The following is a 21,268-nucleotide window of genomic DNA, read 5'->3' on the forward strand; positions in this document are numbered from 1 at the left end:
GCCCAAGGGTACCCCACTGCAGACCTCCTCTGGGGGCAGTCCAGCTCTTAACAGTTTAAAAACACCTGCTCTGTGGCCAGCCCGGCCCCCTCTGGGAGCCCCCAGGTTGCTGGCACAGCGACTGGCTCCACCTTCCACTGCCTGAGCACCCACACACAGGTGACCGCACACGCTGGGGTGGGGGATGCAGGGGTGAGTGCTCAACAAACATCCAGTTGCTCCAGGAGTAACAGCACCTCCTGGGTGATCATGGAACAAGGAGCACAGATGTGGCCCCCAGCTTTGAGGAGCACCCCCACCTGGGGGGGCGCTCAGGGTTCTCACCCGTTTAGCGGACGTCAGGTGTGTGGGGGGGGGGATGCGAGGCAGACCCCACTGTAGGCTGGGACCTTCCCTGACACCCCCGGGGCTCCCTGCAGCTCAGCACCCCTCCACCATGGCTTCCACCTGCACAGATGGCAGCATGGGGGCATCCTGGGGCCCAAGTGGCAGGCTGCTCGTCATTGCTGTCCCCTTGCCTGCACTGGGTCGGCCCGTGGCCGAGGCTCTACGCTGCTGGGACCGAAACCTGCCGCTGAGGATCCTCTGTGCACAGCAAGGTCCGCCCCCCTTGTTTGGAGGCGACCGCGCCGAGGAAGCAACGTGGTTCCGGAGGAGGAAGGGCAGGATGCAAGCCGCACCCCCTGGGGCCCCCTCTCGTGCGGCAGTAACCCCCCAGAAGCCGATGCTGCTGTGCCTGCGAGCCCAGGGCGCCGTCCGAGCCCCTCACCGCGGCCCCGGGAGGAAGAAAAACCATTCGCCCCGTTTATGGACAAGCCACGCAGGGAAGCAGTGGCCAAACCAGGCAATTTGCGCCTGGAGGGCCCCGGCCTCGCGGAGCTGCGGAGCCCACGTGTGGCTCCCACGGCGCTTCCCTCCGTCCTGTGGGCCTGGAGCAGGGTCCCCGGGCCGAGGCCGCAGCAGGCTCCACTTCGCAGATGGTCCAATCCGCAGGGCCCGCTGCTGAGGCCGCCCCAGCCCTCCTCGCGCCGCGGGGGGCCGGGCCCCCTGGGCCTGGGTCTCCCCATCCAGGGCGAGGCGGCTGCTACTCAGGATCGTCCCAGGCCCCGGCCTGAGGCGCACACTAGACCACCGTGGACGGGAGGACCGAGGACCGCCAGGGGGCGGGGGGTGCAGCCCCGGGTGCCCAGAAAACCGCACCGGGAACCTTTTCTACTTCCTGAACATTCTGGCAAACCAACACGTGTTCGCCAGGCAGGAGACGAAGTGGACTTTAGACGGTCCCCAAATACGGCCGTGGGGCCGCGGAGTCTTCCTTCCCCGAGCGCCCCGACCCCGCTCACGCGCCCGGGAGGAGCCGGCGGGCACCCGGGGCCCGAACCGGAGGTTGCCCTAACCGGTCACCCTGCCTCCTGCGGGCAGTACATAAACCCCGAGCCGCGCCCCCAAACACGTCAGGAAGGGCTGCGGAAAAAAGATGTCCCTTTAATAAAACGTTATCAACATATATCGTACACAAACTACAATGTATCATAATTACTTTTCTTTCCTCTCTTAATTCAGAACCAGACTACAAGGTAAGAAAAACACAGAAACAGCTACAATGTTCCCAATAATCCGCACAAGGTCTTTTTTCAGGCAGATGGTATCTCACATAGTATGATATACATGGATCAGGGAGGGAGGGAGGAAACAGCAGCTACAGGGGCGCGGGAGGAGGGGCTGTAAATGTACAAAGAATTCGGGTGTCTTCGGGGCAAGACACGGAGGTCTCGATGGGGGTGTGAGGTGACGGAGGCCGTGGGTCACCCCTCCTGGGAGGGGACGGGCTCCACTGCCGCATTTGTCGGTTTTTGAAAATAAAAACAGGACCGGAAACGGCGCGTCTGTTTGGTTGGTGTCCCCGCCCCCCACAGCTATTCCAAAGTCTTTCCATCCAGTTCCAAGCGTACACAGAGCAATTCCGGTCAATTTCCCATCTTTGAAAAAGAAGCAAGAATCAAGAGGAAAAAAAAAAAAGTAAAAGAAAACCCAAACTCCAGCCCTACCGGGCCCAAACACACGACGAGGATGATGCGGGCCAGGGCCGCGGGACGGGATCGCACGGGTCACAGCTGCCACGTCCCAGGTCATAGCCATCCTGTCGGGGGCGGCCTCCCCCCACGCGCGCCGGCCAGGCCACGGGCCAGCCGGCAGGAGTCTCGCTGGGAAGAGCGGGGTGGGGCGGAGGGGGGGCCGGCGGGAAGGTCCGGGGAGGAGGAGGAAGCAGTCCTGGGAGCACAGTGCATGCCACCGGGTCACAGCGAGCGTCTGCCGGCCGGAGTCCTGGAAGCAGTCGGGCAGGTGGTGTGGCCCCTCGGGCCACCTGGTGGGGGGGTGGGAGGGGAGGGGGTCCTGGGGTTCCAGTTGTGCAGCCGCTGGCGCCGCCACCTCGGCCCGGAGAAACCGAGCAAAACTAAAACAGGTTCCTGACCCTCCCCTGCCCATCGCACAAACCAAAAACCCCAAGTGGAGAAAGGGGACTTGCTTTTCTCTTTCCAAAAAAGGCCTTTTGAAAGAAACCACCGATTGTAAACTGCCCAGTTTATTATTATTATCATTATTTTTAGATGGCTACAAAGACAGCGTGAGACCTCACACCTAGACTAGCTTTCCTGGTGGAAGGGCTTGGGTACAGACAGCAGGGCTTGGTTTTTTTTTTTTTTTTTTTTTTTTGGCCTTTTTTCTTTTTTTTTTTTTTTAAAAGAAGAAAGCAAAGAGGTTGACTGGGGTGGGGCGGGGGGGGGCTTGCTAGAAGCTTCCATTTTTAAAAATTTTTCCCCCAAAAAAACCCCCCTGAAAACAAATTTAAAAATCCCAGTAACGGTAAAACCCCAAACAAAACAAACAACAAAAAAGTGTCACGTACATAAAAGGTCCTTTTGGGAATGGCAAGGGGTGGGAGTTTTCTGGTCATGGACTTGAAATATATTTTTATTTTGAGTTTTGTCCTTCATGTTTTATGGAATAAAAAGTTCGGCCTTTTTATTGCATGAAACTAAAATTGGGATGGGTGGGGGGGCTGGAGGAGGGGGTTGGGGCTGAGGGGGAGCAGGAGATGCCCCTCCCCCAGCTCCTGGGTAATGACACCTCACTTCTTCTTGCATAATTTCTGGCATCTTCCTGCCTGCAATGCCGGCTCTCTCAGCGTCTCGGAGAAGAGGAGGGGATCACACGCTCATCGTCATGCTTGGAGAATACTGGGGGGGCGGGGTGGAAGCAGAGACGGGGTTGTGAGGGCCAGGGTGTGGGGGCCCTGGGGACTGCAGGTGGCCAGTGTGGGGACGTGGCTGGGCGGGCAGCCCCCCCCCCACCCCTTCCCCTCTCAAATCCCCCCTCCTTTCCAGCTGAGGAAGCAGCAGACCCAATGCCCCCCACAGGTCCCCCCCATAGGGCCAGCCAGGTCAGCCAGGGTGCCCTGAGGGGAGCCTGTCTGGGGTTCTCCAAAGCTGCTGGAGCACAATGCTGTCTCTTCAAATGAGATTTTCTAAGTAGAAGGCAGCCCCTGTGCAAGGAGACCCCAGGAACTCCAGGGGACATGGAACCCTCTTCCCCAGGACACACACACGTGGGCCCCCAGAGACCATGCTGCCCAGAGGCCCAGCGGCCAGAGCCTGGGCCTCCTGAGACCCAACCCAGGGTCCTTCCAGACACTTCAGCTTTCTCAGTATTGGAGGCATCGTGCTTCCCTGCAGAAGCCTCCAGAAGGCCCTGCCAGGGGTCAGGGTGGGGTCAGGGCCACGCAGCAGGAAGGTGAGGGCTCTGCACAGCTGCCAGGCTGGTCTTGGCCAGGAGGCTGCACAACTTGTTAAATAAGCAGTCCCAGGTCCCAGGGCTAAGAGGATGGTCTGAGGGCAACATGGGTGGGGGTGGGTGACCGCAGCACTTACATTGTCATTCTGGAAGGAGTGGAGGAAGTTCCCTCCTAGCTCACCATCGTCTCGAGGGGTGCCTGGAGGATTGCTAATGCCACTTATGTTGTTAGGAGAATTCTGGAGAGAGGAGAGAGGAGGTGAGGCCTGGTGCCCCAGCAACCTGCCCACCAGATGGGGAGAAAAGCTTTTTGGGGCCTCAGGGCTGGGGGAGGGTGGATGCCATGAGGGAGGAAACAGAGGACACACTTACTTTTGGAAGTCCATCTATGTCACCTGACCCTGCAAGGAAGGAAGACGGACTCAGTTTCTTGTTTTCTCTTAAGTGGAGAGGCCTCCGAACCACCCCCCACCCCCCCGCAAAATCCCACACTGCTTCTGTGCCGACAGTCTTCTGTCCTGCCTGGATCTCTGAGGATCTTACCATGGGCCCAGCCAAGGTACTGGGGAACCAGGCCTGGCAGAGCCAAAGACAGTCGCGTGGGCAGGGTCGGGCAGGGGGCGGTGTGGCCACGGGGTGGGCACCCACTTACCTAACGATCCGTTCATGTGGTGTGGCTCCATGCCGCCCATGCCTCCCATCGGGCCGTCGGAGCCTGGACCCATCGGGAACTGGGGGAGAAGCACAGGGCATGGTGGTTTAGTGGGCCCCAGGCCCTTTGCAGGCTCTCATGGGCTCCCGCACCCAGCTGCCAAACAGCTGTGCCCTCAGGGAGCTTCCATTGTGGCAGGGCCCCTTTGCCAGGCCCCCCAAGGTACCTGACACCAGGAGGCCACAGCTGGCCCTCTCCTCGGCCCCTGGAGCTGTACAGGGCAGAGGTGCTCGGCCCTATGCACCCAATGAGGAAACAAACTCAGAGAGGGAAAGACACTGGACCAAGGTCACACAGTCATACGGGGACAGGTATGGACTTGTGCTCTATCCCTGGAGTGGAGCATATGGCCTACCGGTCAGAACCCCCCCCCCCCCCACACACACACACACAGACACGTGAGGATACCAAGCCGGGGACCAAAAGTATTAATGCTTCTCCTCCCCATTTTACAGATAAGGAAACTGAAGCAGAGCGAACAGGGAAATGCTTTGCTGGAGCCCCGTCCAGAGGAGCTGGGAGGGGCTGGGAGGAACTGGGACAGGGGCCTGGGGCAGGGGCAGGGGCTTGGGCCTTTCCACAGCCTACGGATGCTGCTTCCTGAGAAATGAAGGATTTCCATGGGGGAGGGGACGTCAGCTCTACTGAGAGATTGGGGGGTGGGGAGGGGAGCAGTCAGGCAGGGCAAGGGAGGGTTTCTCTCCTGGGGACACTGCAGAGGGGCCACTGATCCCTGAGCAGAAGGCCTGAGGGGCGGGATCGGCCCTAGCCCAGCGAGGGGAACTATCAAACCACTTCAGAAAAGCAGCAACCAAAGGCCAGAGGTCCCATCACTGGGTCATGAAGGGACACTGGGGAGGGGAGAGGTGGACACCGCAGAACGGAGGACTGTCTGGCATCTGGCCTATGCTGGGGGCTGGGGACGCAGAGCGACTCACTGCTCAGCTAGGCCCGGAAGAGGAACCCACAGCTACAGACGCCCAGGGACGCCCAGGGACAGACGGGTGAGTTCCCAAGGGAGCCGAGGCCCAGGCACGGCCACAGCTTCAAGAAGAGGCACTGGGGGGGGGGGCAGAGAAGTCAGACCCGCTGCAGGGCGAGGGCCAAAGTCATCAGGGTAGGACTTGGGCAGGTCCCGGAAGCCGTTCTGGGTAGGGGGCCTGTAGGAGCACAAGGGGCAGGGGGCCCAGACCGCAGGGGCTCCCACCCGCCACCTCCACCACAGCGGCAGCCTCCTGGCCTCCTGGCTTCCCCCTCCCCAGAGGCTTCCCAGGGCCACATTTTTGATATCTGGCAACAAATTTCATACTTATTAATTCAAATGAGACGAGGACGAGGGTGACTTTTTACAGGGAGTCAACTCAGGACAACCCAATGACCACACAATCCCCAAGCACGATAATGTTATAAACAACTACATGTTTGTGTGCATGTGTGTGTGTGTGTATTAAAGATTTTGAGGTTATAGATCATTGTGTTTTCTTATAATTAATTTTTTTTTAAGTAGGCCTCATGTCCAGTGTAGAGCCTAACACGGGCTTGAGCCTCATGACCCTGAGATCAAGACCTGAGCTGAGATCAAGAGGCAGATGCTTCACTGACTGAGCCCCCCAGGCGCCCCTCTTGGATATTATTTTTAACAGCTTTACTGAGCTGTTAACTCACAGACCATACCATCAGCCCACTTCAAGCATACAATTCAGTGGTTTCTCGTATATTTAGAGTCGGGCAACCACCACCACAATCCACGTTAGAACCTTTTCATCATCCCATAAAGAAGCCCTGACCCATTAGCAGTCACTCCCCACCCTGCTGCAAGCCTCCCAGCCCCAGACAACCATTAATTTGTTTTCTGTCTCTATGGATTTGCCTATTCTGGACATTTTTGCGTAAGTGGAATCCTCCGTGAGCTCTGTGGCTGGCTTCCTTCGCTCAGCTCGGCTTCAAGGCTCACTCGTGTTGGGGCACGATTTAGGCCTTCACTCCTCCTTCTGGCCAAATCTCGTCGCACCGTATGGAGAGATTGCACTTTATCTGTCTACTCCAGCAGCAGACGTTCAGGTTGTCCCCATGCTTTGGCTGTTGTGAGTACCGCCACTCTGAATATTGAACAGGATTACTCTGCGGACATACGTGGTCATTTCCCACGGGCAGAGACCAGAGTGGAGGTGTCACGCAGTGGCCCCATGTAGCCTTTTGAGGGACCGCCACACCATTTCCCACAGCAGCTATATCATTTTCCATTCCCACCAGCAGGGGAGGAGCCCGCCCACCCCCACCCCCGCCCCCAGGTCTCACCGGCCTCTCCCCTACCGGGCCTGGTTGGTTCCCAGCCTCGGTCCCCAGTCATCCCTGGGAGCACGTGCGGGGGCACGCGGGGCTGGTGGCATCTCCCGGACGACCACGACACTGGGTGCCTTTCTGTGTGTTTACTGGCTACCGGTACATCTTTAGAGAAATGTCTGTTCAGATCATTGGCCCGTTTTTAAAATTGGGTTTTTTTCACTACTGAGTTTTCAGAGTTCTCTGCCTATTTTGGATTCAAGTCCTGCATCAGATATGTGATTTGCAAATGTTTTCTCCACTCTGTGGGCTGTGTTTTTGCCTTCCGGATGGTGTCCCTTTGAAGCGCAGAAGTTTTATATCGTGATGAAGTCCAATTTATTTGCTTTTTTGTCACTGGTGCTTTCCGTGTCACAGGTAAAAAAGCTTTGCTTTCACGCAGGCCACGAAGACTGACGCCTCTCTTCCTCTAAGCCTTTTATGGCTTCAGCGCCGCCAGGCAGATGGAGGGTCGACTCTGCGCTGATTCTGGGTTTTGGCGTGAAGCTGCGGTCCGGCTCATGCACCTGCCTGGGGATAGCCAGCTCTCCCTGCACCACTTGCTTATTCTGTATTACTTTGCCACATAAATGCTATTATTTCAATAAAGCCATAATAAGGCTAGTTAACGGGAGCAGGGGATAGAGGATTAGTTAAATGAATGGTTTGTGTGAGAAAAACGTAACAGTTTTATAATGTTTCTATTCTCTAATACAGTAATTTATTTGAGCTCTTTATTGGATATTTAAATTTTGTAGGCTATATTACTATGTAGTCTTAAAATACACAAATATAAGATTTTTTTTTTAGAGGCTAAACGCAATGGACTGATGAAACAGATATTGCTTATGTTTGATTTTTAAAAATCATGTTTCTTGGGGCACCTCGGTGGCTCAGTTAGGCGTCCTACTCTTGATTTCGGCTCAGGCCATGATCTCAGGGTCATGGGATCCAGCCCCGAGTCCGGCTCCATGCTCAGTGGAGTCGGAAGTGTGTCCCTCCCCCTGCTCCCACACGCCCACTGGCTCTCTCAAATAAATCTTTTTTAAAGATTTTGTATTTACTTGCTCTTGAGAGCAGAGCATAAGTGGATGATGGGAAGGGAGAGGGAGAAGCAGGATCCCCGCTGAGCAGGGAGCCCGATGTAGGGCTCAATCCTAGGGACCATGGGTCCTGGGACCATGACCCGAGCTGAAGGCAGATGCTTAACCGACTAAACCACTGAGGCACCCCAGTAAATAATCTTTTTTAAAAAATTGCATTTCTTTCTATCCTATAATAGGGCATTTTTGCTCTGTCCACCCCCCCCTTTTTTAAGATTAGAAAGAAGTTTTACACAAAGAGGTAGCTAACATAGTTTCTTTGTGAGGTAAATGTCTTGGATAATCCATTCAAGGAAGACATTTGTCCAGCTTGATGAAGCCTACGTGGGAACAGAGGTGGCACCTGAGGCCACATTTCCAGATGGGACCAGGCTAGATTGAAGAGACACAGCAAGAACATGAATCCGAGCTCAGTTTTCTCCGGAGGCTGCGGTGGAGCTGCCGGAGACCCACCTTGCTCTTGTCTGCTTTTCCACCAGTACTTCTCTGGATTGCCAGCAGCTTCTAGCCCATGCTTGTTAATTTTCTTATATAGTGGTAAATGCAAAAATCACTGTGACTTGCCACTCTGCTCTTATGAGGCCCTGGCGTCAGTCCAACATGGGAACACGGAAACACCCTCTCCACAAACACATCTGTGCACAGAGTACTTGGGATTTTACGGATTTGCACAGGTTTTGGAGCCTGCAGGAATTCACTTCGAGCTCTCCTAAGAGGTGCATCACACTTTGTATCTATGGGCTGGTTTAGGGAGACAGGCTGTCCTGTCTCAAATGTCCATCATTTCTAAGCATTCTGAAGCACCGTGGATCTCGGTCCTTACTTAAGCGTCTCTCTCTCTCTTTCAGGGAAAACAGTTTAAAGCACAGAGGTGATGTTACCTTGTGAGATCCAAGATGGATTCCAAGTAAGTTACAGTTTCAATCAAGAAGCCAAGAAAGCCCTGCCCTTTGCTGGTGACAGGTTTTGAGTTCTTAGGCAATCTCATTTTCAAAACCAAGTCACTACTTTGGCCAATGGGGTTTGACCCAATCCCCCCAGTGGCCCCTCATGGCTCAGGTGTGGTCTGTCCATCCTCTTCTAGGCTCCCGGTGGCCCCCTGAAAGGATCACCCAACAGTTCTAAAGCCACAGCATAGACACGTCTACCTTACTGTAATTCCTCTCTACGCCCTCACCTCAACATGGTTCCCAGGAGAGGAGGACGTCACAGTGGGCCGAGCTTTCAGCACCTTTCCTGTGGCCAGCACTAGCTCTGGCCACTGTGCAGGCAGGTGTCTGGGTCTGGCTCCGCCTCCAAAAAGCCCCAAGTGTATCTGCGCATTTTGAGGAGATTGACAGGTGACCAAAAATCTTTCATTAGGAAAGCCTGGCCTCACAAGGAAGTAAGCTGTACTTCTGCAGCAGTGCTGAGGGCACGGTGGGTGGGACAGTCAGCAGGTAAGGAGTTTAGATGCCAAATGAAATTTGCCAAATTAACCATGTGCTGTCTGCCCAATATGCAGACAGATGGGCCAAGTCTAGCTTGTGTTTGGACAGAACAACAACCGTCTTTGCTTTGTTTTCTGCAGTTTCACTAAGATCATGGTAGAAATCAACACGACGAGGTGAAGCTCCAGCTTTTGAGTCAGTACCAAAGAGCCAGGAACAAGTTTTCATCACCGTGATGTGAGGCACCACTTGGCTGCAGAAAGCTCCCGACAGGACTAGCTCGACATCAAGATGCCCTCCTCTGTCACCACACGGGACTTGGGTGCAGCCTTCGAATCCGGAACCGTGGCCTCCTGAGCTCAGGGAACTGCAGCAGGGACAGCCTGGTGGCAGTGTCGTTGGAGGGCTGTGCCGGCACAAATTCGGGGCCACTGTCCCCCTGGTCGTGCCCCCCGCCAAGCACCTCCATTCCAATGGTTCCTCTCCCCAGTCCACTGTGCATGCCCCCCCCCCTCAGCTGGCACCTGCCAATCCAGTGAGGCCCGGGCAGCGCTAGTGCTGCCATCCTGCTCCCTTCCAGCCCCTTGGCCCAGAAGACAAGGTGCCCCTGGCTTGCAGCATGAAAAATCAGGCCGTGCAATCCTGACACGGGGCCGAGCAGCTGATCTGCAGGCAGAGTCGAGGCCGACCCTGTCAGGGCCCCGACCCCAGTGCACTCGAGCCCCACCCCTCTTGGTGCCATGATGTGGTCAGCCTACCAGGAGCTGCAGGCCATGAGCGCTGGCATCCGTGGTCGGGGGAGCCGTTTCCAGCTGCCGCTGAACACCCTGAGCGTAGTCCCCTGCTCTGGGGCTGCAGTAAGGGCCTTACACTCTGGCACCCAGCCTTCTGAAGTTACTGTCAAAACCCCGGACTTTGTGTCCTGGGAAGTCGTGTCCTGAACACTGAGCTTTTAGTGCTAAACCTGATAGTCGGTCACCCTAATGAGAGGCAGGGATGACTAGCATGCTGGCTGCCCAGGAGAGGGACAGGGATGGCGGAGCAAGGGTTAAGGAGTGCAGTTCCCCTCCCTCTCCATCACATGACCCCTGGTTCAGGTCCCTCTCTGCATAGAGCAGGCACCCAGGAAGCCTCATTTCAGAGGCTGCCAGAGGATTAGACATGTGCAGTGTCCAGCATGGGACAGCCTCCAGGCAGTGTTGAGCATGGTGAGTGATCCACCGGTCCTATCAGGACCCAAACCAACAAAACCAAAGCACCCCAAAAGGCCCGAATAATGTTGGGACCCCAAGTCCACCCTCTGGCTCTGCAGTCCAGACTGTGCATTTGGTCACACAGCGGCCTCCTTTCCAGGTAGTAAGTTCCCTGAGTGCAAGGTCAGTGGGACTCACCTCCCCCACCTAGGAGGAGGAGCCGTCTGTAGACATGGGTCAGAGCAGTCCTGCCCTCAGGGAGCTCCCACCTGGGAGATGGAGACAGGCCACAGCTGCAGAGCCAAGGGCCACCTGGCACAAGGCAGCAGACATGAGGGGAGTGGGTGAGCAAGAATCAGATAAAGTGGAGTCTGAGCTGCGATATCACTGAGGGTTGGGGCTTGGAGAAGCCTAGGGGGGAGGGAGTGGCCTCTAGGCCAGGCAGTGACACAAGGAGAGGCCAAGATGATGCAGAGTGTAGGAGTCCTGGGGCTCCCAAAGGGGCCAGAGGCACAGGGCAGACGGGACCCCAGATGGGCTCCAGCAACCCACAGCTCCAGACCTGAGAGGCTGAAGGGCGGCCGGGGGGCGGCACAGCCCATCAGCAGGGATGGTGTGACCCAGGCCACCCGCAGCCTAGTGGTTTCCTAAACCGACACCCCACTCCAGAGCAGTGGCAACCCCCACAGTGAGGCCAGGCACCCCACTTTGACCAGAAGGGAGGACATCACTCTACCCCCTTCTCTCCCAGCTACGAAATGGGAACCGAGTTGCCCAAGAGTTAAATCACTTTTCTGATGGTTTATTTTATTCATCTTTGGTAACAAATGGCTGAAATCAATTAAACTTGCTTTCCCCTCAGCTGATGAAGTTAATTATGATTTGTTATGGTATCTGATATGTAAATTATTAGAAAGCGGACTTACGTTGGACCGGCTGCCTCCAGGCGGCACCGGATTAATCATTGTGTAGATGTTGTCACTGGAATTTGTTGAATCTGTAGAACAGTGGAAACCCACAAGTCGGGGTGATTAATTCATTTCTTAATTAAAACAAACTCGTGGCACTTGAACTCATTCTTTTGTATTTTATCACCTAAAATCTCCTCTAAGTACCACCATTTTCTGGCTAATTTGTATTTAATGAAGATTCACAAAGTTTTTAATCACAGAAAATTCAACTGTGAAAACCACTCAACCCTGAAACGAAGAATTCCAGGATGTCTGGACAACAGTGTGAATGTGGCAAGGCGTGTGGGTGTGTGTGTGGGGGATCTGAATTCTCATCTCCCCACCCCAAACCAAACGTGCTCCCCAGACACTGCGGAGGACGATGAGGGACAGCCAGACCACCACCTGCGCTCTCCCCCAATCCCACCCAGCAGTTTTAATCAAATCGGGGAAAGGGAAACGCCACAAATTACCCAGGGGCCACCTTGCCCAGCTGATGGGACAGGAGGGAGAGGCCAGGAGGGGGCTGGAGACGAATTAACATATGGAGTGGTTTAATGTGACCCAGTCTGAATGTAGGTCATGCAGCTCATAAAAATGCAGCAGCAGAAAGAGGGAGCAAGAGCGGGAGCTGAACATCACAGCTGCCAGCCTGACCACTGCAGCTTAGCAGCTTCCCTGCTACTGGGAGCTGAGGAGTCTGGGAACAGAGGGACCCATCTGTCTCCCAGAAAAGTCTCCTTAGAAATTCAGCTAACATGTTTGTATCAGGAGCAGGCACCCTGTTCCTCAGACAGAAATCCAACTACTTTTTATTTTTATTTTTTTATTTTTTATTTTATTTTTTGGGTGGGTAAAGGTGTTTGTGGAATCCCTTCTAGATGGAAGGGTGTTCTTAGCTGTGAAAGAAGTATAAACATGATGCTGTGTGTGTATGCGTGTGTGTAGATGCCCACATGTGTGCACGCATGCCCTCTTCTGATCAAAGAAAGAGGGAGAAGCCATCCCCTGCATAGATGACCGGAAGCCAAGAGCTCTGAGAACTCTTGAGGGACCATCATGTTACACAGTGCTGGTCCCAGGAGGCCAGAAATTCCAAAGCCCCTTTTCAGGCATCTAGAGAAATGCACAGCCAGGACTGGTGCTTACCAACTGGTGCAAGCCGAGGACAGTGAGAACCCTCGTTCCTGGATCTCCCTCCCCACTGCACAGCCCCATCCTTTAACCAGAGATGAGGAGTGGCCTGGCTGAGGCCACAGGGCAGGTTAGTGGCACCAGGGGATGCCTGCCTCCTAAATCCCTAATGCCAAGGTACCTGGTGGGGGAAACATTGCTCAAGAAGAATAGTTGGTGAGCTTAGGCCTGGCATTTGGGCCCCTCCAAGACCCCTTATGATCTTAATGGTACCCTCTCCCCAAGCCTTCTCACCTGCGGGACTAGGCATGATGGGTGTTCCTGGGGGGCCACCACCACCAGGAGGTCCCTGGAAGGGAGATAAAACTGACATCAAATATCCATGACAATGATACAGGTGGGGAGAAGCCACTGAGCTCCAGTGACATCAAAGACAAGTGCTTGCCCAGGGCCCAGCCCGGTGTTAGCTCTGGTTAAAGCTCAAGCAGGGCACACGTGTTTAAGCCTTGGGAGAGCTGGACTTGGTCTACAGCCCCCCAACCATCCTCATCGTTCTCCAGACCCAGAGGCAGCTGTGGGTGTACACATGTGCTCACACACACACCAATGCAGGGAACCAGAGGCCTGTGGTGGAAGCCAGCTGGGCCACTGGGCAGCCCCCAAGATGGGGACCCAACTCTAGGTCTTGTTGGGGGATTTCTGGGCCACTAGAAGGTACAGATACCTGAATACAGCAGGTATCTGTACAGATAAAGCAGGTTCTAGCATAGTTTGGAACTTGTACCCAGAATGTGTTGTGCAAGGGAAAGAAACAGAGACCCTGGAGAAGTTCTCTCGCACATTCAGCCACATGTGGGCTGTGACACGCAATGCTCCAAACCCACACATACTTACCACGTAGGTACCAGGTGATGAGGAGGAGTATGGAATCTAAAAACAAGAAGTGGGGGAGCCACGTGTCAGAGTCACTTCCTCTCAAAGAATGTCATTGGGCTTCCAAATCCACCTGGGGACACACCCCCTTTTTGCTGGGGAAGGCTGTGGGACCCCCTGGTTAGTGTCCCTGGGACGGCCAGGGGTGTGAACAAAGCCCAGTGCCCAGACTGAACTGATCCCGAGAGCCTTGGCAGGGAGCTCTGAGGGGGTGTGGACATGGGAGGTCCTCCAGGTCAAGAGGACAGGAAAGCAAGAGCTTCTCCCCAGCCCCGTGGCCTTCTGTGTGGAGCCCATTCCCAGCTTGTTCCTCTGGGTGTGAGAAGCCAGCCCTGCCAGGGAAGAGAGGATCCCCAGGGGTTTCTACGTGGAGAGTGGTCTCTGAGCAAGCCCCCTCGGCTCACACATCAGGGTTTCTGCAGAGCAATGGGCTGGGCTGGGGCCGAATCCCTGAAGGCCGCAGCACCTTACTCCAAGCCTCACTTATAGCAGCATTCGTCCCTGCAGGCATCAGGGGGTGGGGGTGGAGAGTCCTGCCGCAACCCTGCCTCTCATGACACCTCCAACCTGGGGACAAGACCACCCTGTACCCTAGGAGCCCCTCCCTTGCAAACACCACCATCACCATCCCATCCAACTGGGGTACTCACTGAGTTAGCACTGTTAGGATTTGGCCAGGGCCTGCCAGCTCCCGGGCCCCTGAGAGGGAGAGAGAGAGAGAGGACGACAATGAAAAAGGTCTTATCAACCCCAAGGGGGTGGTGCCAGCAGGGCCAGAACAAGAGGGCTGACATCACTAACAGGAAGTCCTCCACAGTCCTAGGGACTTACACACCATCTGGTTCTCGGGGAGCAAAGTGCAGCTCCTTGAGTGGAGAACTACAAGCTCCTATAGATCACACGGAGAATGTGTAACGTATATAAAATCTCCTGTGTGCATTTTCCCAGGAAGGGAACCCACAGATTCTCCCAGGGATCTGTCCCCGCAAGGAGGGGTTAAGAAACACTAAAGCACTAGAGCAGCACTGTATAGGGGTTCAGTCTCAATCCTGTCACTCAGAGCTGTGTGAGTACGGGCAAGTTACTTCACCTCTCTGGGCCTCAGTTCCCTCATGTGTAAGTGGGGGGTAATAACCACCTCACAGGATTATTAGGAAGAGTGGGGGGTCTAATGCCTGCGGCAGGCTCTGAGCCACAGCCAGAGAGGATAAGCCCAATGCAGGGCACGGGAGCTCTTATCGCAGTGTCTCTGACATCACTCCACTGCAGAGGGGACTGACGTCCAGAGAGGTGCCCAGAATTATCATCATTCACCGGCCATTCGGGGAGTGACAGAGGGCGGGGCGAGCCGCAGGCTCTGTGCCACCAGCGGGGTCAGCTGTGCCTTACATGTTAATCCCGGGCATGGCGGGGCCGAGGGAGTTGGGTGGTGGTCTCATGCCGCTGCCATAATTCTGCAACGATAACCAAGGGTCAGTCTATGAGAAGGAGGAGGGGAACCAGAGAGAGGAGGAGGGAAGAAAGACAAACAGAATATAAGCAAGAGGATTAGTCTGTGGAAAGGATCTGATGAGGAAAAAAAATAACATATTCATTAAATAAGGTGAGGGGGTGGGAACCACGTGACAGGACCACAATGACAAGCCAGCACAGAGGGAGGCTTCGGGATGGTTCTCTCGAAAGCATGGGGATGTCCAGCAAGCCCTCACATCTGTCTCAGGTCTTGGGTGGGTAAAGGAAGTGGGCTCGGAACAGAACCGACAGGGGAACACTGCCCACATCGGAAACTCTGAGGCGAGGGGCAGGGTGGGTCTGAATGTAGAAGGAGGAGGAGTCCTGAAAGGCCTGGCCAGTGGCTGTCCCCAAAGTCCAGCACATAGAGATACCCCCTTCCTTGCCCCATGTCTGGGCTATCCCCTAGCCCCGGGATCAGGATGCCTGATTCCAGCATCAGCCTGTGGGGCCTGCGACACACACAGTGCTAGAGAAGCAGGAAGAAAACTCTCGGGGGAAGAGTCCTACCTCAGCTCAGTACACCCCCCCAAGGCATAGCACAAGGGGTCACGTGAGTGCCAGATGAGGAACCTCTAGTCACTACTACCCCTGGCTCTCCACTTCCGATGCTATTTTCTCTGCAGAAGAAATGCCTTGCTTCCCTTCTCCACTTGGGCTCCTACATATCTTCCAAACCCAGCTCGAAGAGCACCTCCTCTGTGAAGCCTTCCCTGTACATCTCTTAGGATGCTCACTCCCATAATGCCTTGCAATCCCCTGACCCCTGCCACAGCCCATGCCACACAGGGCTATGATCATGGCCATGTGTCTCTCCCACTGGGCTCTGAGTACCTTGTATGTGTGTGTTGGGGGGGGGGGGGGGGGTGGGAGACACTGTGTCTTGATTTTCTCCGTACGCGTGTCACTCCACACACCAGCCATCACAGACTGGGTGCTGAATCAATGAAGGAGTGAGTAAGTAAATGAACAGAAAGTAAAATTAGTCTGGTTGTAACTTAAGCTCTGCCTTTATAGAATCCGAAAAATGTGAGGTTGGTGGAAATTTGACAGCAAAGAAATAGCTGAGCCCATAACCCATTTGACATACAGGCCCTGGGTTGTCCTTCTAACAATGCCACAAAGCTAGTATGAGTCCCATTTTAGAGAAGGGGAGACTGAGGACCTGACTGCCCGAAGTCAGTACGTCAATGACTCCACCAGGGTCTAAACCTGGATCTGTAAGCCTCTAGGTCTGCACTCTCCCCACATATCTGCTGAAAGGCTATCAGGAAGAGCAAAAGGCCAGGAGGCTGAAGAGCCCGAGCTGAGCAGCTCCGAGCCAACATCATGCTGGAGCGGAGTTCTTGAGCCGAGGCCGGGTTCCTGAACATGAAAGCCGTGGGCCCACCTGCTCTCCCTGGTGTCCCTGACAGCGGCCTGGCGTCTAACAGGACACATGGACAGTGTGTAGACAGTAACTGGCAAACAGCAAGGCCTGGCATGGAGGAGGCAGGGGGAGGGGGCCACTGAGGGATCCCAGTGAGCTCCGGGACGAGCCGGTGCCAGGCCTGGCTTATAGACAGGGCCACGGGCTGGCAGGCAGAGCCACAGGCTTGAGGTCAGAGCACAGGAGAGCCCGGGCGTGGGCACGGGACACCCCAGTGCTTACTCTGGCTTAGGCCGTGCCGGGTGCTCAATCATTACAACTGCTCCATCGCAGCCCCCCACTGGGAAGACGAAACCGCTGAGGGTCAGGAGCAGAGCGACAGCCCCCCGCGGCTGTGTGCACAGCAGAGCTACGGCCGGAGGCGCGCAGCCCAGCTCTGGCTCTGCAGCCGCCACCTCTGCCCCGCTGCCCTGCCTACGCGGCGGAGACGGAGAGCGGGCCGGGAGGATCAAATGAAATGACAGCTTTGAAGTGCTCCTTCGGCTCTCGGACATGCGCTCTGGTTTGGGATGCTAGCAGAACGAACACCAAAGCCCTTAATGCTGCCTTAAGCATCACAGAACCTCTGGTCTTAAAGGGTCCTCCCTAAGCCCCACGTGCAGCTCCTCAATCCCTCCACAAATCTCAGCCTCACTTCCGCCGCTGCAGGACAGGAAGCCTGCAGCCACCCCTGGCAGCCCGCTCTCCCCCGGGGCACAGCCTGGCCACTTCCAAAGGTTTCCCAGACAGAGAACTCTCCTGCGGGCTCCCGCCGCTCCTGCTGCCTCTCTGGCCCACTGCAGGCAAGGGAAAGGCTGGCCTGGGGGCTAGTGGGGGCGGGTGGGGCTCGGGCCGCTGCGGCACAGACTGGGCGATGGGAGGACCAGCCAGGTGCTCACTCCTGGGATGTGCCCGCCCATGCGCTACACAGACCCCCGGGAAGGCTCTGGGGAGCCAGCTGCTGTTCCTACCTCTAGCTCACCTTCCAGAGCCTTCCCAACAGCAGCACGGCCACTTCCCAAGAGGGAGGCTGCCCACCAGGTCCTCCCTGCTAGAGACACAGACTCTGGAGGGCCACTTCCGCCTCCCCGTTTCAAAGATGACAGGCCAGAGGCCCAGAGAAGCCTGAGATTTGCTCAAGGGTGAACAGAGTCGGGGGGTAAAAGTAAGGCTGAACTGTCAGCTGTGGGGGAAAGTTCTCAGAGCAGAAACAGCAGCCCTTTCCCCAGAGGGCTTGGCTTGAAAGCATGGTTTCAGAGACTCCACAGAAATGGTCCCTTCCTTCAGTGCCCGCCTGTCCACGTCCCTGGACTGCAAGGTGTGCCCAGCAGCCAGATGCTCCCCCTTCCGCTGCTGTCTGCACAGCTCTGCAGGGACGGGGCAGCTGGACGCCCGGATGGACCCTCCACGCAGTTTGGGGCTGGCCATAGCTACGGAGGCAGTCACCGTCTTCCCACACCCTCACCCTCGGCCCCTCTTGGCCACCCTGGACCCTAAGCAGAAGGGTCTGGTCTACCGGCAGGAACAATGAAGGGCCCCCCTGCTGGGGACCTCAGACCGGGCACCAGGCCCAGCCTGCTGGCCGGCTGGCAGGGCTGGGTCCTGCTCCCCCTCTCTGCAACTCCCAGGCGCAGGGGCTCTTCCTGGTGCTGCCCGGAGCCCGCCCAGCACTGTTGTCACCTTCACACATTCCAGTCTTTAGGACAGGCTGTCAGGACAGCTTCCTGGGCAGCAGGGTCCTGTCCTCCATCCCCCCTCCCATCATGCAGGGCCCCCTGGGGGCCCCTATGGGTGCCCTCCCCCCTCTTTGGGGAAAGTGCTTCATGTGGCCCCACTTTCTCTTCAGCCAGCCTCCAGCTGCTCTGGCTAGGTTTCTGATCCTTCCATGGCTTGCTGGGGCCGTTGCCCAGAAGCTACAGGCAGCGCCAAGAAAGAGTGGGGCTGTCCTGGATCAGCAGGGAGATGCAGATTCTTCCGGGCAGCACAGGACTGTCGCTAGGGACCATGGTTACCCCACGATGTGAACTGTGTCAAACACAGACCCTCGGGGCTGATGGCCACCTGACGCCGCCCTCCATCCCCAGCCTGAGCACCAGAGATGCTAGCAAGCAGCACCCATGCGCTCTATGAGCCCCAGCACCTGGGAGGAGGCCTTGCACTCTGTCCATGGGAGCCCGGCCAGAAGGCCTTGCGGTTCTAGACTCATTCCAACAGGAGCCACTTTCTGAAAAACTTCGCCAGAACGTTCCCATCTGATACCGACATAATTCTTTAAAGAAGGACTATAATTAAGTAGATCTATTACCTCCCTTTGGCACTGGCCGTTTCACCAAAGCAGAGTAAAGCTTGTCTGAGGCACTCAGAGAAAAGGGCAGGGCGATGGCTGGTCTGCTGGTTCGTTTGTGACATTCAGGCTAAAATGCAACACAGGCTCAGGAAGTGCAAATGTCACTCCGTCCGCCTCTGAAATCTATAAAGTAGCCCCAAGACTACACCGTAAATATTCGTTGTTGGGAAGGTTCTGGAGTGGTGACCGGCTATTAGCAATCTTATTCCCCACTTGGAACTGCAGGCTGACGGTTTCCCACCTGGGTGTCTCTGTTCTCAGCCTGGCACTGTGCCTGCAGTGGTGCTTAGCAAAGGCTGCTTCAAGGGGCTAGTCTAGTCTCTTCTTCTAACAGCCCAGGCTGTGGCAGAGACAGGACTCCCTCCCCGAGCCCAGGTCTAGGGAGACAGTGGGGTGCGTGAACACCCTGCAGGCACCTTATGCTGTTTCTGCCAAACCTACCGTGGGCTCTGTGAGGTGATCACTCAGCTGCCCACTTTGCAGATGAGGGACTAGAGGCCCAAGCCGGCTGAGCTGCGGCTGGAACCATGTTTTCCAGCACTGAGTTCTGAGTTCGTCCCTCTCCTGTCTGTTGGGAGTGACCAAGAAAGCACCCCCAGGGGATAGACAAGAAAGGGCTAGAGCAGGAGGTAGGGTGTTCCTGCCCTCTCAGGCTCTGTAGTGCCCGCTCCCTGGATGACCCCCAAACCTGTCCCAAACCAGGCCAGGCCTGTCTGCCCCCAGTGGGGGGCAGGGGGCAGACATTCTGGGTTGTTCTAAGGGAGATGTGGCTCAGAGATTTAAGACTGCACTCTACCCAGAGCAGTATGGGAGACATGGACAAAGCACTTTAGGGTCTCTCTACTGATTCGATAAAGTCAAATAAAAAATAAGACATTTCCAGAGCCCCTGAGGCTCAGGGGGGAGAGGGTGCATCCACTGGCCTCATCCCGGGGCTAGCTTCTCCCTTCCCTCTCGGTCAACCCTCTTAGGACCTCCAGGAGAGTTCTGACTTCGCACCCTGCCTGGTGAAGCCAGGAGAGCCACATGGGCCCAAGAGGCCTTCTTTTGGCAAGACCTCAGCCTTTGGGACCCTCACCTCTTTAAAGCATGCGACGAGAGTGTGCCAGACTGCTGGTCAGGGACATGACGAGACACCTGCTCGGCTAGGAGGAAGTCCTAAACTTACAGAATACTCTGCTCTCAATCAGCTGACATCCATTCCCGGCTTTCAGAACCCCAGTATTATTAATACAGGCTTAACTCTGTTAATGGCCTTAGCCAGAAGAAAAAATTAAAAAAACAAAAACACACATGACTCAAAGCAATCATCAAACCCAGGCAATCAGAGTCCTAAACACCAATTTTAAGTCCCCAAGTTGGAAGACACAGACTACTTACTAAGAGTACCCCATGCCAACCGTCATGCCGAGAACTTGAGCCTCCCCCTTTGAGCGTTTCCTATTCTGCAGATGCTGGTCTCCTTCCCATTTTACAGATGTAGCTGCTAAGCCTCCAAGAGCCCAGAGGGGCGGGTGGGGGCCTTCCCAGTCCATCCTCTTGTGTCCCCAGATCCCCCAGGATGTGGAAGTCCAAGATCACTTGCTTGTCCACCCCAAGAGCATCTCTAATGGGCAGCTGAGGAACCTACAGATTCCGGACTCAGGAGAGGGAACACTCTGCTTTCAGACACTGCTGCCCCTCCCAGGAGTTCCTCAGCACAGCCACCCTGCAGAGGTCAGCTCAAAACACCCACATGGCAGGAAGGGGCCGCTCTGGTGGCTTAAAAGGAACTCATGAAAACACAAGCTTTGGGGAATTTGAGGAAAGAAAACAAACAAACAAGAAAACCAGAGCAGCAATTGGTATGGGCTTGCTTCCTTTTAGGATTATGGGGCCAAGAGGAGACAAGGACCTCCCTAAAATCTTTCAGCACCACAGATGTTGCAGCCACCACCGAGAAGAAAGCAGTGGGCTGGGTGTGCTGTAAATACAACTCCAGATGGAGCGGAGGACTCTGGGTGTGGGCAGACACCTCTCCTTACAAAAGCAGGGCACGTGTCTGCAGGCCTGTGCGTGGGAGCACTCCCCCTCCCCCAGGGAACCAGAAACCTGAGGAAGGGCCCAGAGAACGCAAACATCTGTACACTGAGTCAGGGGGACGGACCCCAAAAACAAGCAGGCTTCCAGGCAGGGCAGAAAAAGGAAGGAACACCCTACAGCAAAACCGTCCTGATCTCACTAAACGAAACTCCCCTCTCCTTATTTAGACTTCCAGGTTCTTTTAGATAGTCAGATCAGCAAACTCTCTGCCACAGCTACTACAGGAAACAGAACCACTCTCAAACACTCAGAAGAGTGGGATCCAACCATGAGAAGGTTCGAGAACAGGAATGGCCTGTCAGACCCCCTGTTGGATGGTCCTGTGGGACCCTGTACCTGTGAGGCATGGG

General features: G+C 55.6%; 1 protein-coding gene and 1 long non-coding RNA gene across 8 annotated transcripts in view; one reads left to right on the forward strand and one right to left on the reverse strand.

Annotated features, from left to right (window-relative positions):
* Window positions 1-1,465: 1,465 nt before the first annotated feature.
* The window catches only part of SSBP3 (single stranded DNA binding protein 3), a 163,812-nt gene continuing 144,009 nt past the window's right edge, over window positions 1,466-21,268 (reverse strand). For 4 of the 7 annotated variants that reach the window (XM_077891864.1, XM_077891862.1, XM_077891860.1 and 1 more), the window contains 9 exons: window positions 14,959-15,047; window positions 14,220-14,268; window positions 13,531-13,566; window positions 12,931-12,985; window positions 11,479-11,549; window positions 4,445-4,523; window positions 4,165-4,193; window positions 3,930-4,031; window positions 1,466-3,239 (listed from right to left, as the gene is read on the reverse strand). In XM_077891864.1, the coding sequence (XP_077747990.1) occupies window positions 3,210-3,239; window positions 3,930-4,031; window positions 4,165-4,193; window positions 4,445-4,523; window positions 11,479-11,549; window positions 12,931-12,985; window positions 13,531-13,566; window positions 14,220-14,268; window positions 14,959-15,047 (540 nt within the window). In that variant the 3' untranslated portion in view covers window positions 1,466-3,209. The remainder of the gene's footprint in view (window positions 3,240-3,929; window positions 4,032-4,164; window positions 4,194-4,444; window positions 4,524-11,478; window positions 11,550-12,930; window positions 12,986-13,530; window positions 13,567-14,219; window positions 14,269-14,958; window positions 15,048-21,268) is intronic. The other 3 variants (XM_077891866.1, XM_077891863.1, XM_077891861.1) reach the window with 1 other exon arrangement.
* Window positions 5,149-9,325, forward strand: LOC144310631 (uncharacterized). The gene is made up of 3 exons (XR_013376283.1): window positions 5,149-5,508; window positions 8,778-8,836; window positions 9,014-9,325. It is a non-coding gene; the product is annotated as an uncharacterized LOC144310631 (long non-coding RNA).

This window comes from Canis aureus, chromosome 3 (assembly GCF_053574225.1).
Source record: "Canis aureus isolate CA01 chromosome 3, VMU_Caureus_v.1.0, whole genome shotgun sequence".
Taxonomy (NCBI): Eukaryota; Metazoa; Chordata; class Mammalia; order Carnivora; family Canidae; genus Canis; species Canis aureus.